The following is a 16825-nucleotide window of genomic DNA, read 5'->3' as shown; positions in this document are numbered from 1 at the left end:
AGGAACTGATCAAAATTGAGATGAAGGCAGCAGTCCAGCAGCAAGAGGGGGGCTTCCCAGTCTTTTGCATCGAGTGTCACATGTATGATTTTTTACCCACCGGTGAGAAGTTGTACATGTGCATGCGATGCAAAGAGCTCCTGGCTCTCAGAGAACGAGTCCGATCTCTGGAGGCTAGAGTGGCAGACCTGGAGGAGCTGAGGGAGACAGAGAGGTATATAGATGAGACCTTCAGGGACATAGTAGTCCAGTCCCAACTTCAGACTGGCAGCCCTGGTGCTGCCTTGGAGGAAGAAGGTCTCATAATGGGAGAGCACCAACCAGGTGTAGCAGGAAAGGATCCTGTAGCAAGGACCTGCTCTCTAGGTGATGCATTGTCCTTTCGCACTGAGGATATCTCCCCAAGGCCTACTGCCCAGGAGGGAAGGGTTAGGTCGGCCGTCATAGTTGGTGATTCAATTATTAGGAATGTAGATAGCTGGGTGGCGGGTGGGCATGAGGATCGCCTGGTAACATGCCTACCTGGTGCGAAGGTGGCGGACCTCACGCGTCACCTAGATAGGATTTTAGACAGTGCTGGGGAGGAGCCGGCTGTCATGGTACACGTGGGCACCAACGACATAGGAGAATGTGGGAGGGAGGTTCTGGAAGCCAAATTTAGGCTCTTAGGTAGAAAGATTAAATCCAGAACCTCCAGGGTAGCATTCTCTGAAATGCTCCCTGTTCCACGCGCAGGTCACCAGAGGCAGGCAGAGCTCCGGAGTCTCAATGCGTGGATGAGACGATGGTGCAAGGAAGAGGGATTCAGTTTTGTTAGGAACTGGGGAACCTTTTGGGGAAGGGGGGAGTCTCTTCCGAAGGGATGGGTTCCACCTTAACCAGGGTGGAACCAGACTGCTGGCGCTAACCTTTAAAAAGGAGATAGAGCAGCTTTTAAACTAGAACAAAGGGGAAAGCCGACAGTCGCTCAGCAGCGCATGGTTCGGAGAGATGTATCTTTAAAGGATACTAATGATGCATTAGAATTAGGGCATCCCGACAGTGAGGTTCCAATAATTAGAAAAGTAGTCCAAGTGCCTGTAACTAAAAACTCACCTGAGCTAAAAAATTCTAACTTATCCCTATCAATTAAAAAGCAGAATAAAAATACAAACAAAAAACAAACTTTGAAATGTTTGTATGCTAATGCCAGAAGTCTAAGAAGTAAGATGGGAGAATTAGAATGTATAGCAGTAAATGATGACATAGACTTAATTGGCATCTCAGAGACATGGTGGAAAGAGGATAACCAATGGGACAGTGCTATACCGGGGTACAAATTATATCGCAATGACAGAGAGGAGCAGTCAGGAGGAGGTGTGGCGCTATTTGTCCGGGATGGCATAGAGTCCAACAGGATAAACATCCTGCATGAGACTAAATACAAAATTGAATCTTTATGGGTAGAAATCCCTTGTGTATCAGGGAAGACTACAGTGATAGGGGTATACTACCGTCCACCTGGTCAAGATGGTGAGATGGACAGTGAAATGCTAAGAGAAATTAGGGAAGCTAACCAAATTGGTAGTGCAGTAATAATGGGAGACTTCAATTACCCCAATATAGACTGGGTAAATGTATCATCGGGTCACACTAGAGAGATAACGTTCCTGGATGGAATAAATGATAGCTTTATGGAGCAATTGGTTCAGGAACCGACGAGAGAGGGAGCAATTTTAGATCTAATTCTCAGTGGAGCACAGGACTTGGTGAGAGAGGTAACGGTGGTGGGGCCGCTTGGCAATAGTGATCATAATATGATCAAATTTGATTTAATGACTGGAAAAGGAACAGTGTGCAAATCCAAGGCTCTCGTGCTAAACTTTCAAAAGGGAAACTTTGATAAAATGAGAAAAATTGTTAGAAAAAAACTGAAAGGAGCAGCTACAAAAGTAAAAAATGTCCAAGAGGCGTGGTCATTGTTAAAAAATACCATTCTAGAAGCACAGTCCAGATGTATTCCACACATTAAGAAAGGTGGAAAGAAGGCAAAACGATTACCGGCATGGTTAAAAGGGGAGGTGAAAGAAGCTATTTTAGCCAAAAGATCTTCATTCAAAAATTGGAAGAAGGATCCAACAGAAGAAAATAGGATAAAGCATAAACATTGGCAAGTTACCGTATTTTTCGCTCCATAAGACGCACCTGACCATAAGACGCACCTAGGATTCAGAGGGGGAAAATTTAAAAAAAAAAAATTGTGCTAAACCGGCTCAGCATCTGGGCGTCTTATGGAGCAAATTAGGGGAGTGCATAGTTTTTTTTTTTCTCCCCATTTTGTTTTCGGGTCTGGGGAGGGCCATTTCGGTCCACTCCCCAGATCAGAAAACTTTTCTTTCTGTGGGAACCCCCAAAACCCCCCCCCCATCCCAACCCTTTAAATTAACAACCTCCACCCCCCTGACCCCCCCAAGACCTGCCGAATTAATTTCCTGCAACCCCCCCCCAAGCCCTGCCGAATTAATTTCCTGCAACCCCCCACCCTCCTGACCCCCCCAAGCCCTGCCGAATTAATTTCCTGCAACCCCCACCCTCCTGACCCCCCCAAGACCTGCCAAACGTCCCTGGTGGTCCAGCGGGGGTCCAGGAGCGGTCCGGGAACGATCTCCTGGGCGTGAGCCGTCGGCTGCCAGTAAACAAAATGGCGCCGACGGCCCTATGCCCTCACTATGTCACTGAGACCGACCGCTGCTATTGGTCGGTCTCAGTGACATAGTGAGGGCATAGGGCCGTCGGCGCCATTTTGTTTACTGGCAGCCGACGGCCCTATGCCCTCACTATGTCACTGAGACCGACCAATAGCAGCGATCGGTCTCAGTGACATAGTGAGGGCATAGGGCCGTCGGCTGCCAGTAAACAAAATGGCGCCGACGGCCCTATGCCCTCACTATGTCACTGAGACCGACCAATAGCAGAGGTCGGTCTCAGTGACATAGTGAGGGCATAGGGCCGTCGGCGCCATTTTGTTTACTGGCAGCCGACGGCCCACGCCCAGGAGATCATTCCCGGACCCCCGCTGGACCACCAGGGACGTTTGGCAGGTCTTGGGGGGGTCAGGAGGGTGGGGGGTTGCAGGAAATTAATTTGTCAGGTCTTGGGGGGGGGGGTCAGGAGGGGGGGGGTTGTAGGAAATTAAGTCGGCAGGTCTTGGGGGAGTCGGGGGGGGGGTGTTTGTTAGCTTTTTGTTTGGTTTTTTTTTTTATATTCGCTCCATAAGACGCACATACATTTTCCCCCCACCTTTGGGGGAAAAAAAGTGCGTCTTATGGAGCGAAAAATACGGTAAATGTAAGACATTGATAAGACAGGCTAAGAGAGAATTTGAAAAGAAGTTGGCTGTAGAGGCAAAAACTCACAGTAAAAACTTTTAAAAATATATCCGAAGCAGAAAGCCTGTGAGGGAATCAGTTGGACCGTTAGATGATCGAGGGGTTAAAGGGGCACTTAGAGAAGATAAGGCCATCACGGAAAGATTAAATGATTTCTTTGCTTCGGTGTTTACTGAAGAGGATGTTGGGGAGGTACCCGTAATGGAGAAGGTTTTCATGGGTAATGATTCAGATGGACTGAATCAAATCACGGTGAACCTAGAAGATGTGGTAGGCCTGATTGACAAACTGAAGAGTAGTAAATCACCTGGACCGGATGGTATACACCCCAGAGTTCTGAAGGAACTAAAAAATGAAATTTCAGACCTATTAGTAAAAATTTGTAACTTATCATTAAAATCATCCATTGTACCTGAAGACTGGAGGATAGCAAATGTAACCCCAATATTTAAAAAGGGCTCCAGGGGCGATCCGGGAAACTACAGACCGGTTAGCCTGACTTCAGTGCCAGGAAAAATAGTGGAAAGTGTTCTAAACATCAAAATCACAGAACATATAGAAAGACATGGTTTAATGGAACAAAGTCAGCATGGCTTTACCCAGGGCAAGTCTTGCCTCACAAATCTGCTTCACTTTTTTAAAGGAGTTAATAAACATGTGGATAAAGGTGAACCGGTAGATATAGTATACTTGGATTTTCAGAAGGCGTTTGACAAAGTTCCTCATGAGAGGCTTCTAGGAAAAGTAAAAAGTCATGGGATAGGTGGCGATGTCCTTTCGTGGATTGCAAACTGGCTAAAAGACAGGAAACAGAGTAGGATTAAATGGGCAATTTTCTCAGTGGAAGGGAGTGGAAAGTGGAGTGCCTCAGGGATCTGTATTGGGACCCTTACTGTTCAATATATTTATAAATGATCTGGAAAGAAATACGACGAGTGAGATAATCAAATTTGCAGATGACACAAAATTGTTCAGAGTAGTTAAATCACAAGCAGATTGTGATAAATTGCAGGAAGACCTTGTGAGACTGGAAAATTGGGCATCCAAATGGCAGATGAAATTTAATGTGGATAAGTGCAAGGTGATGCATATAGGGAAAAATAACCCATGCTATAATTACACAATGTTGGGTTCCATATTAGGTGCAACAACCCAAGAAAGAGATCTAGGTGTCATAGTGGATAACACATTGAAATCGTCGGTTCAGTGTGCTGCGGCAGTCAAAAAAGCAAACAGAATGTTGGGAATTATTAGAAAAGGAATGATGAATAAAACGGAAAATGTCATAATGCCTCTGTATCGCTCCATGGTGAGACCGCACCTTGAATACTGTGTACAATTCTGGTCGCCGCATCTCAAAAAAGATATAATTGCGATGGAGAAGGTACAGAGAAGGGCTACCAAAATGATAAGGGGAATGGAACAACTCCCCTATGAGGAAAGACTAAAGAGGTTAGGACTTTTCAGCTTGGAGAAGAGACGACTGAGGGGGGATATGATAGAGGTGTTTAAAATCATGAGAGGTCTAGAACGGGTAGATGTGAATCGGTTATTTGCTCTTTCGGATGGTAGAAAGACTAGGGGACACTCCATGAAGTTAGCATGGGGCACATTTAAAACTAATCGGAGAAAGTTCTTTTTTACTCAACGCACAATTAAACTCTGGAATTTGTTGCCAGAGAATGTGGTTCGTGCAGTTAGTATAGCTGTGTTTAAAAAAGGATTGGATAAGTTCTTGGAGGAGAAGTCCATTACCTGCTATTAAGTTCACTTAGAGAATAGCCACTGCCATTAGCAATGGTTACATGGAATAGACTTAGTTTTTGGGTACTTGCCAGGTTCTTATGGCCTGGATTGGCCACTGTTGGAAACAGGATGCTGGGCTTGATGGACCCTAGGTCTGACCCAGTATGGCATTTTCTTATGTTCTTATGTTCTTATGAATGTCAGACTCTGCTCTCGAGTATTCCTGTTAGGGGCCCAGAGGAGGACTGCTCCGTTGAGAATATCCGCTCCACAGCCAGAAGTGGTGGCTCCCGCCAGATCTCTGCCTCAGCCCTTTATTCACTCCTCACCTGAGGAGGCTTTGGACTGGAAGCCAGAGCAGCTGGCATTCTTCCGACGAGGAGTGTCAGATCCTGCTCTCAGGTGATCCCGTTTAGGGACCCAGAGGAGGATTGCTCTGTTGAGGGTATCCGCTCCACAGCCCAGAAGGGCTGGCTCCAGCAGGTTCTCTGTCTCATTAATCCTTTATCTACTTCTCTCCTGAGGAGGCTGGATAGCTGGAGCGGGGAAGCTGAGGGCCTCCTTCTGTCTGGAGGCAGGTACATGCCCCTGACTGCAATGGAGTACCATTCTGTCGGAGCAGCTCTGGGCTTGCCTGTGATCAAACTTAAAGTAGAGGAAAGAGGAGACTCTGTTTGTACCATGCAGTGAAGAAAAATGAAAGACTGAAGCCAACAGCTCAGCTCTGTGTGCTTTGAAGAACTCTGCCACCTAGAGGACCGGAGGACGATCCCCAGAATTCATGGCTAATTTCACCTGCTTAACTGCGGAAAACCCTGCAGATGCCTGGAAAGATTTTCCAGGTCTCTACAAAGTCCTGGTACATGTTCTCTCAACACACATGACAATCACATGATCCACAACTTGTATGACTAGTTGATTTGCTGTCTTCAGGTAACATTTGTTATATGTAAGCAGTTTCACTTTATTCAATATTTCTTTTAATTATTTGATGTCTTTTCAGCAATTTTTACCTATTATAAGATGTTTTATAGCAAACATTCTTTTTCAGTCACACTGCAATCATTATTCCACCAGTATTGTATAGTAACACTGTTCATATTGAGCATTGATCATATCCTGAGAGTACAATCTTAGATAAAATGTCACAGACTTTTTTTTATCCTAGTAGCTTAAAATGATTTAACCACTATATTATCTTTTTCTAGGTAGAAAGTCTTACAGCAGCCCGCAGTGCCTCCAGGGCAGGAACAGAACCTTCAGATGCCATTCGTGTAGTAAATGCTGTATTAACACAAATGGATCAAATCAAAAGGTAATCACTCTGCCCTTTCACTTTAAATGGCATAGCATCAAGCCCCATCTGCTTTACCAAATACCCTGTCTTTGTGGCAGCAAAATTATGCAAGCTAGAGGTGCATGTATATCCCTGTTTAGAAGATTGACTGGTCAAGAGAATATTGCAGGTGGCTGCCATAAAATCAATGCACAAGACCATCCAGGTGTTGGAATTACAAGGGTGTAAGATTCATGCATCCTTGTTGCTGTGGGAAGGTTAGCTCAACCTAAGGGGAATGCCCCTTAGGCCCTCACTGACTGCTGGTGAAGCTATGCAGGGAAGAGACAGGACTGGAGCTTCACCTATACCAACTCCTTTTCCCTTGGGTTGAGTCCTTGGGTTCCGGTGACCCCTCAGGTCTTAGGTGAGAGTCTTTATGGAAGTGGCATAAGCGCAGGTCCAGGGCCAGACTAGGGTCAGAAGCAGGTGGCAAGCTAGAAGGGTTAATGTCCAGGCGGGGGGGGGGGGGGCAGTGACAGGCAGCAAACAAGAATGGTCAGTATCCAGACAGAGGTCAAAGGCAGGCAGCAAACAAGAATGGTCAGTATCCAGACAGAGGTCAAAGGCAGGCAGCAAACAAGAATGGTCAGTATCCAGACAGAGGTCAAAGGCAGGCAGCAAACAAGAATGGTCAAAGTTAGGCTAGGGTTTGTCAATAATTTCTGGACTCAAAGCTAGGGCAACAAGAACACTTCGACTCAGCAAGAGGTTTTTAAATTTAGTTTATTCAGCTTTTTAAAGAAGAGTCAAAGACAAGTGTTCCTGGGAGTTGCTATATGCCCTCTATCTGTAATAACTAGCATCTCAATGAATATATGACATGCCCTGACTTATATAATCAAAATACAGCACTACCGAAGTTTCCAGAATCACATGACTGCCCAAAAACTTATCTACAAAACCACATGATGCTGTTGTCATGATAACCTAGTATGCATAGAAAATGCTTGTGAGGCCACCCTTCATTCATTTGTAAAAATCATACTATTTTCTTGTCTTCCCTGAAACCACCCTTCCACCATAAAAGTTCCTTTATCACACTGGCTTTGATGCACTGTGTTCTTCTGTTCTTCTCTTGATATTCTTTGTTGTGTAAACAAATCGCAAGTCTCTGGCCTTAATAGGAAGCTCAGCATGAATTCCGTTTTCTGGAGCCAGGACTTAATTAAAACTGTAACTTTAAAAGAAGAATCTTTTCACCTGGCTCCTGTCCGTTGAGATAGGCATTTGTAAGACAAAAGCTTGTATCCTGGTTTCATGCGAACCCAGCTTCAGTGTATTATGAAGTAAATGTTGCCATTGAATAGGCCTCTTCCTGTTGGTGCCAGTAGATCTCTCTCAGGGACATTCTGCAAGTCATGCTCAGAAAGGCACTCTAAGTTCATTCACCTCTGACAGGCCACAGTACAGCAGAGGCGTCTGGGTATTTTTCCTTCCTAATATTGTGTATCTGATCAATCATATTCTTCAGGTTAGATCTAGAAGTCGGTCCGAGGACAGGCTTAGGAGATAGGGAGAAAGACTGACACAGCAGAGCAGGCAGGGAGGCAAGGGTTAATAAGACTAGGCAGGCCCAGAATCAAGAATGCAGAAGTCAGGAAGCAGCAACTTGCACTACTCACAGATTTCCCTTCCAAATCTCTCTGGTCCAAATTGTTCTTACTCCAGATACGTCCAACCTGGGATATGAAGCTTACATGGGGCTCTGCATCCAGGGTATTTGATCTGCTCAGGAAAAGATTCATCAGCTAAACTTCCTGGAGCTGAGAGTGGTCTGATGCGTGCTAAAGGCTTTTAGAGATCGATTAGCCACCAAAAGTGGTCCTGGTTCAATCAGACAATCAGGTGGTGATATCTCAACAAGCAGGGAGGCACAAAATCATACCTCTTGTTTCAGGAAGCTGTCCAGCTGTAGTACTGGGTCATCTTTCAAGGGATGGTTCTCAGGGCCACGAATCTTGCAGGTGTGGAGAATGTCCTGGCAAACATATTGAGCTGAATCCTGGAACTACACAAATGCTCCCTGGACCAGGGGTAGCAAAACAGATTTTCTGCCAGTAGGGGAACCTATTGGTGGATCTGTTTGCATCCCTAATAAACAGAAATACTCTGCTCTTCTGTTCCATAAAATGGGCACAGTGTGCCTTGGATGCCTTTGCCCTGAATTGGAGCAAAAATATGTATGCATATTCTCTGATATCATTAGTGTCGAAATGTGAGGATTTATCTGCCTCTTCTTGTCCCCTGCAAGGGCTGGATTCTTTTTCGTTGGCAAAAAAGGATGGGTCGTTGCATCCTTGTATAGACTACTGCGGCCTCTGCCATTACAAGGAAAAACTTCTATTCGCTACCCTTGATTCCAGAACTCTTTAACCCCCCTGCAGAGTGTACAAGTCTTTACCAAGTTGGATCTCAGGGTAGCCTACAACCTGATCCAGATTCAAGAAGGTGATGAGTGGACGACCACATTTAATATCCGTGACGGGCATTACGAATATCTGGTGATACCCTTCTCCTTGTCTAAGGCCCCCGCAGTATTCCAATCAATGGTCAATGAAATTTTCAAGGACATTCTCTACTCCCATGAGGCTGTGTATTTGGAAACATTCTCATTTTCTTTGTCGCATTTCGCTCACCGCAACCATATGAAGCAAGTTCTGTAGAGAATGCGCAATCATCACCTGTATGCCAAACTAGAAAAATGTGAGTTTGAGAGAGAGTTGTTCCCCTTTTTTTGGGGTATATTAATAGAAACATAGAAACATAGAAACATAGAAATGACGGCAGAAGAAGACCAAATGGCCCATCCAGTCTGCCCAGCAAGCTTCCCTCATTTCTTCTCCCATACTTATCTGTTTCTCTTAGCTCTTGGTTCTAATTCCCTTCCACCCCCGCCATTAATGTAGAGAGCGGTGGAGGAGCTGCATCCAAGTGAAATATCTAGCTTGATTAGTTAGAGGTAGTAGGAGTAGTAACCGCCGCAATAAGCAAGCTACACCCATGCTTATTTGTTTTTACCCAGATTATGTTATACAGCCCTTATTGGTTGTTTATCTTCTCCCCTGCTGTTGAAGCAGAGAGCTATGCTGGATATGCATCGAAAGTGAAGTATCAGGCACATTTGGTTTGGGGTAGTAACCGCCGTGACAAGCCAGCTACTCCCCGCTTTGTGAGTGTGAATCCTTTTTTCTTCTCCCCTGCCGTTGAAGTTATGCTGGATATGCGTGAAGTATCAGTTTTTCTTTTCCCCTGCCGTTGAAGCAGAGAGCTATGCTGGAAATTCGTGATGTATCAGTCTTTCTCCGATGCCGTTGAAGTAGAGAGCCATGCTGGATATGCGTCGAGAGTGAAGTATCAGGTACATTTGGTTTGGGGTAGTATCTCTTACCAAGGTCTTGATGGACCCTACCCCGCCAAAGTAAAGGCCATTCTGGAAAGGCCTCCATTCTTTCAGTCTCAAGGCCTTGCAACACTTTCTGGGATTCACCAATTATTACAGGCAATTTATTCCCACATACACCTCCTTGGTAGCCCCTCTGACCTCCTTAACTAGGAAAGAATCGGACACCAAGAACTGGCCCGAAGAAGCGACTTGAGCTTTTGAACAACTGAAGATGGAATTCATAGGAGGTCTGTGCCTTCATCATCCTGATCCAACAAGACTTTTCATTCTGGAGGTGAATGCTTCCACCCTCACAGTAGGCGCTGTTGTCTTACAGCATAACCAGAATGATGTTCTCCTGACTTGCTCTTCTCTATGAAGTTCTCCCTGGCAGAACAAAACTATACCATCGGAGACCGAGAACTGCTGGCAGTTAAGCTAGCACTCGCGGAATGGTGGCACCTGTTGGAAGGTATCAAGCACCCTATAACTATCTACACAGTCTAAAAAATCCTTGAGCACTTTGCACAACCCCAGAGATTGAATCCTAAACAAGCCCGTAGATCTCTGTTTTTAAATCAGTTTGATTTTGAATTGCAGCACCCTCCCAGTTATTCGATACAAAAGGGGTGCTGGAACCATTTCAACCTATTATTGACCCAGCTAAGATTGTAGTGGCAGTCACCCTCACTGTCCCTCCTGGTAAGATGGTGGTTCCCTGGCGCCTGTGGCAAAAGGTTCTTGATTGAGCTCATGATGCCCGCCTGTCTGGACATCCTGCCATTGCCCGCACTCTGGAATTGATCACTCGTCATTACTGGTGGCCTCACTTGAAGACAGACATGCAGCATTGTGAGTTCCTGCTTCATATGCACTATTCAGAATCCTGACTGTGCATGGCCATGGGGGCTGTTACAGCCGTTACTGGATCCCACAAAACCAGGAACCAATGTGGCCACATATTTATCTGTGACCTGCACCTCACCACTATATGGGTGCTTGACAACAGATTCTCCAAGATGGCACATTTTGTTCCCTTGCCTGGTCTCCATTAGCCACTGAACTTGCCAAGCTTTTTGTACAGCATATATTTCGACTTCACAGACTGGGGGGGGGGGGCGCGTCCAATTTATGGCTAAATACTGGAGGGGCCTATGCTGGAAGTTCGATATCCTTGATTTCACCTCAGCTTACCACCTCCAAAGTAATGGCCAGACCAAGAGAGTCAACCAGGGCCTCAAGGTATTTCTTCACTCCTATATGAACCAGAGCAAGATAATTGGCCTCCTTGCTTCCCTGAGGGGGTTCGCCCATAACAACCACATCAGCAGCTCCACTGTATCCTCTCCATTTTACATCGTCTTTGGACACCATCCACGTACCTTGACACAAATCTCCACATCTGATACCTGTACACTGCTACCCTGGCACGGCAGGCCCTCCAAGATGTATGGAGTAAGGTCCAGCAACTCTGTGGACCTAGCTGCTCACCGAGCCAAAATTCAAGTGGACAAGAAAATGCGCCTGCACCCAACCTCCAACCTGGTACTTTTGTATGGCATAGTACCAAAAACCTGAGGCTGATAATACCTTCTATGAAATTTGCCCCTCGATTTGTGGGACTTTTTCCCATTGTGTGACAGGTGGGCCCAGTTGCATATAGATTCAGGCTCCCAGCATTCCTACACATACATGACAACTTCCATGTCTTACTGTTGAAACATGCAGTCCTCTCATGGTCGGAACGAGCACAGCCTTAAAATCCTGAACTTCTCATTGAAAAGGTCACCCAATTCGAGGTACAGAAAATCCTTGACTCCCACAGGGTCCCCATGTCTTACAATATCTCATTGCTTGGAAGGGATATGAGCCCAAAGAGAATATTTGGGAATCTGCCTCCAACCAGCAAGCACCTCACCTCTTTAAGGACTTCCACAAAATTTTCCCCAACAAGCCCTGACCCAGAAGACCAGGGAGAGGGGGTACTGTTATACTTTTCACCTCCGATCCAAATTGACTCCAGCAGCATGCTGTTCTAAGGACCCGGGATAAGACTTCCTTCAACTTTGGACTGCCTTTATAGGTCCCATAGCTGGGACTTCCTGAGTTGCTGGCTGATGATGTCACATCCTCCAGGAATATATAAGGAAGTATCTTGCAACCAGCCAGTGCCTCAGCAACAGGTCTTTTGGTGCCCTTGTGCTCCAGTGTGTTGCTATCCTTGTCTTGTTCCTACCTTGTATCTGCTCTATGTTCCTTGTTGTGGTTCCTTGTCTTGTCCCTTGTTCCTCTGTATTCTGGTTATTGTCCAGTTCCTTGACCATCTGCTCTTGTTCCAGTTCCTTGCTTGTCTTGTTGGTATTGTCATGTCTGTTCTGTTTGTCTCGGACTAACTTACTGGATCCTGACCCTGGCCTGGCCTCCATCCTTCTGCTGTCCGCTGCTTGCCCTGACCTCTGGCTTGTTATCTGTTCTGTCTGCCACCTACCTCAACCCATGCTTGCCTGGACTCTGCTCTTAAATTGCCCTTGGTACCCACCTGCTGGCCCCTGGAACCCAAGAGTTCAACCTGCAGGGAACAGGGCTAGTATAGGCGAAGCTCCAGTTGGTCCCACCATAGGGTTTCTCCGCCAGCTGACTGGGTGAGCCTAGTGGGCTTGCTCACTAGGCAGCATCAGTCATCCCTCGGCACTAGGGGCCCACTTCTTCAACAGGTGTTACAGGTTTACACCATTACAGAATTCTTAATTTCATTTCCAAATCATATAGTAATCCTGTATGATTAGCACAAAAAAAGTGAGTGTGTGTGTGCGTGCGTGCGTACAGTTTTGGCAACTGGGGCAGACACTTCCTTTGGCAGCCCACCCTTTCCCAAGTTCACACCTCCATCCCCACCAGTGATATCTGGTTCTCCTCTTTCTCAAACAGACTCCCTCTCTCTTGCGCACACACACACACACACACATCCACACACAGGTACTCATCCACACACACCATCAAGGCTCTCACCCAGCCACACACACACAGGGCCTGGGCCTTTCTTCAGCTGCCAGTGGGATAGGGTTTGCTGGCGGCCATTGTGTTGACCTCGCTTTAACCGCCAGTAGGATGAGATCCGCTGGTGTCCATCACATCCTCTTCCTTTTTTCATCCATTAGCAGGATAGGGTCCACTAGTGACCATCACATCCTTCTCTCTTTATCAGTAGGATGGGGTCCACTGGTGACCACCACTTTCTTTTCAGCAACCTGTGGGGTGGGTGGCAGCAGGAGTCGCGTTTATTCGAACATCATCTCCTGCTGCTGCGGGGCAGATCTTGTGGTAAAGAGCTACGAGATTGGCCCCACGACAGCAGGAAATGATGTTGGGATATACACCCAGGATGGGGTGTAGGGAGGTGTGATGCCAAAATGATAAGGGGAATGGAACAACTCCCCTATGAGGAAAGACTAAAGAGGTTAGGACTTTTCAGCTTGGAGAAGAGACGACTGAGGGGGGATATGATAGAGGTGTTTAAAATCATGAGAGGTCTAGAACGGGTAGATGTGAATCAGTTATTTACTCTTTCGGATAGTAGAAAGACTAGGGGGCACTCCATGAAGTTAGCATGGGGCACATTTAAAACTAATCGGAGAAAGTTCTTTTTTACTCAACACACAATTAAACTCTGGAATTTGTTGCCAGAGAATGTGGTTCGTGCAGTTAGTATAGCTGTGTTTAAAAAAGGATTGGATAAGTTCTTGGAGGAGAAGTCCATTACCTGCTATTAAGTTCACTTAGAGAATAGCCACTGCCATTAGCAATGGTTACATGGAATAGACTTAGTTTTTGGGTACTTGCCAGGTTCTTATGGCCTGGATTGGCCACTGTTGGAAACAGGATGCTGGGCTCGATGGACCCTTGGTCTGACCCAGTATGGCATTTTCTTATGTTCTTATGCCACTGATCTGATTAGTAAAGGGTTTGGTTTATTCCTGCCTGATCTGATCCCTGCACAGGGTGGGGTAGGGAAGTAAAAGTTGTGTGGGCCACAAAAAAAGTGATGCACACTTGCAGCTTAGAGCAGTGGTTCTCAACCTTTTTTCTGTCGGGATACACCTGATATGTTTTTCACATGCATGATGCGCTGAAAACATGACAGTCATGGCGATTAATGTAACTGCAAACTCTTCGTTGCCAAACACTTTGAGAATACAAACCCTTACAGAATAAAAAAAAAAAAAAAAAGACACCTAGAACCTTGCCATACCATACCATACTAGCACTATCTCAGGACTCAAACAGCAGCACCCTTATCTATGGCAGCAATGCAAATATTATACCATACCCTAGACCAGTGGTTCTCAACCTTTTTTCGGCCGGGACACACCTGACAGATGGTTCTCACATGCGTGACACACTGAACATGTGACCATCACGGGACAAAATGTAAATATACATTCTGCATCCTCAGGAACCACGTCGACCCCCAAAAATGGGTGCAGAGCAGAACTAGGGCATTATCCATACGGCTCACCATACAAAAAAAAGATATTCTGGATCTGATGACATCTCAGTAAAAGCAAAGCAAACTCTCTTTACTGGCAAACACAATACCCCTCCTTATGAAAAGACAGTAATTAACCAGGCCCTAAACACTAATACACCTCCTATTGGGAAAACAGAGCAAGCCAAGCTGCTATAGATACCCACTTAGAAATAATTGTAAAACTATACTAATAAATGTTACAAAACAGCTGATGAACAGAATAACATCCAACAATTAAAAACTCATAAAAATTATTAAAAATTGTCTAAATATCAAAATATTTCAAAACAGCAGACACATCACATAACACCCAATAATTAAAATGGCAATCAATCAAGAAAAATAAACTTAAAAAGCCACCTTTACTTACCCTCTCTAGCAACTCTCCTACTCCTTTCCCTTGCAGACCAATAGCACTCACCAGAAGCAGCAGTGGCTGCTAAAGCTCTGTCCTCACAGTCCTCTTCCTTAGGGCCCACAACCAGTCACAACCAGTCTCTGTCTCACACAGACCAGTAACTTCCCTAACTAGTATCTCTTCCTCACACACACACCAGTCACCTCCCTGACCAGTCTCTGTCTCTCACACACACACACACCAGTCACCTCCCTGACCAGTCTCTCTCAATCACACACATGCTGTCACTTACATACAAGCTCACACATACTGTCACTTACAACCACACACACTGCCACTTATGCACCCATTGTACCACACACACAAGCTCTCACTCATGCACCCAAGCACCCATTCTACCACATACACACACACACTGCCACTCATGCAACCAGGCATGCATTCTAACACACACACAAAGCTGCCACTCACGCACCCAGGCATGCATTCCAACACACACACACACACACACACACAAAGCTGCCACTCACCACCCATGCACCCATTCTACCACAGGCACACAAGCTCTCACTCATGCAATCAGGCATGCATTCTAACACACACACACAAAGCTGCCACTCACGCACCCAGGCATGCATTCCAACACACACATACATAAAGCTGCCACTCACGCACCCAGGCATGCATTCTAACACACACACACAAAGCTCCCACTCATGCACCCATTCTACAACAGGCACACAAGCTCTCACTCATGCACCCAGGCACCCATTCTACCACACACACACACAAGCTCTCACTCACGCACCCAGGCACCCATTCTACCACACACACAAGCTCTTACTCATGCACCCAGGCACCCATTCTACCACACACACACAAGCTCTTACTCATGCACCCAGGCACCCATTCTACCACACACACACAAGCTCTCACTCATGCACCCATTCTACAACAGGCACACAAGCTCTCACTCATGCACCCATTCTACAACAGGCACACAAGCTGTCACTCATGCACCCAGGCACCCATTCTACCACACACACACACACAAGCTCTCACTCATGCACCCAGGCACCCATGCTACCACAGGCACACAAGCTCTCCCTCATGCACCCAGGCACCCATTCTACCACACACACACACACAAGCTCTTACTCATGCACCCAGGCACCCATTCTACCACACACACACACACACACACACAAGCTCTCACTCATGCACCCAGGCACCCATTCTACCACACACACACACACACACAAGCTCTCACTCATGCACCCAGGCACCCATTCTACCACACACACACAAGCTCTCACTCATGCACCCATTCTACAACAGGCACACAAGCTCTCACTCATGCACCCAGGCACCCATTCTACCACACACACGCACAAGCTCTCACTCATGCACACAGGCACCCATTCTACCACACACACACACACGCACACAAGCTCTCACTCATGCACACAGGCACCCATTCTACCACAAGCACACAAGCTCACATGGAGCCTCTTCTCATTGTTTGGCCTCCACTTCTCAGCCACCTCTGGCCTGACCTCCCGCGGTACGCAACGTCTCTCCAGCCGCCTCCCGCAGTGTGCATGGTCTCTCCGCTCTTCAGCCACCGGCAGCAGCGCGCAGCATCTCTTTGTTCTTCGGCCCCGCCGCTGGTGACGCACAGGTCTCTCTGCTCTTCAGCCACCGGCAGCGGCGCACAGCATCTCTTTGTTCTTCGGCCCCGCCGCTGGTGACGCACAGGTCTCTCTACTCTTCAGCTGCCGGCGGCGCGCAGCGTCTCTTCCTTCTTCGGCCCCGCTGGTGTTGGCGCGCAGCGTCTCTTCGTTCTTCGGCCCCGCTGGCGTCGGCGCACAGCGTCTCTTCGTTCTTCGGCCCTGCTGGCGTCGGCGCGCAGCGTCTCTTCATTCTTCGGCCGCGCTGGCGTTGGCGCGCAGCATCTCTTCATTCTTCGGCCCCGCCCCTGGGAGAAGGGAAGCACAAGCGGGGCAGTGGAACACCGGGAGCCGCGACACACCTGCCGGAGCTTGGCGACACACTGGTGTGTCGCGACACACCGGTTGAGAACCACTGCCCTAGACAACTAATG

General features: G+C 46.9%; 1 protein-coding gene across 1 annotated transcript in view; it reads left to right on the top strand.

Moving 5' to 3' along the window:
- Window positions 1–16825, top strand: part of TRIP13 (thyroid hormone receptor interactor 13) — a 193184-nt gene that overhangs the window by 107021 nt on the left and 69338 nt on the right. The window contains 1 exon segment of the mRNA XM_029589932.1: window positions 6323–6429. Within this exon segment, the coding sequence (XP_029445792.1) occupies window positions 6323–6429 (107 nt within the window).

The sequence above is a fragment of the Rhinatrema bivittatum genome, chromosome 2 (genome assembly GCF_901001135.1).
Source record: "Rhinatrema bivittatum chromosome 2, aRhiBiv1.1, whole genome shotgun sequence".
In the NCBI taxonomy this organism is placed as follows: Eukaryota; Metazoa; Chordata; class Amphibia; order Gymnophiona; family Rhinatrematidae; genus Rhinatrema; species Rhinatrema bivittatum.
This window is presented reverse-complemented; position numbering and strand designations above follow the sequence as displayed.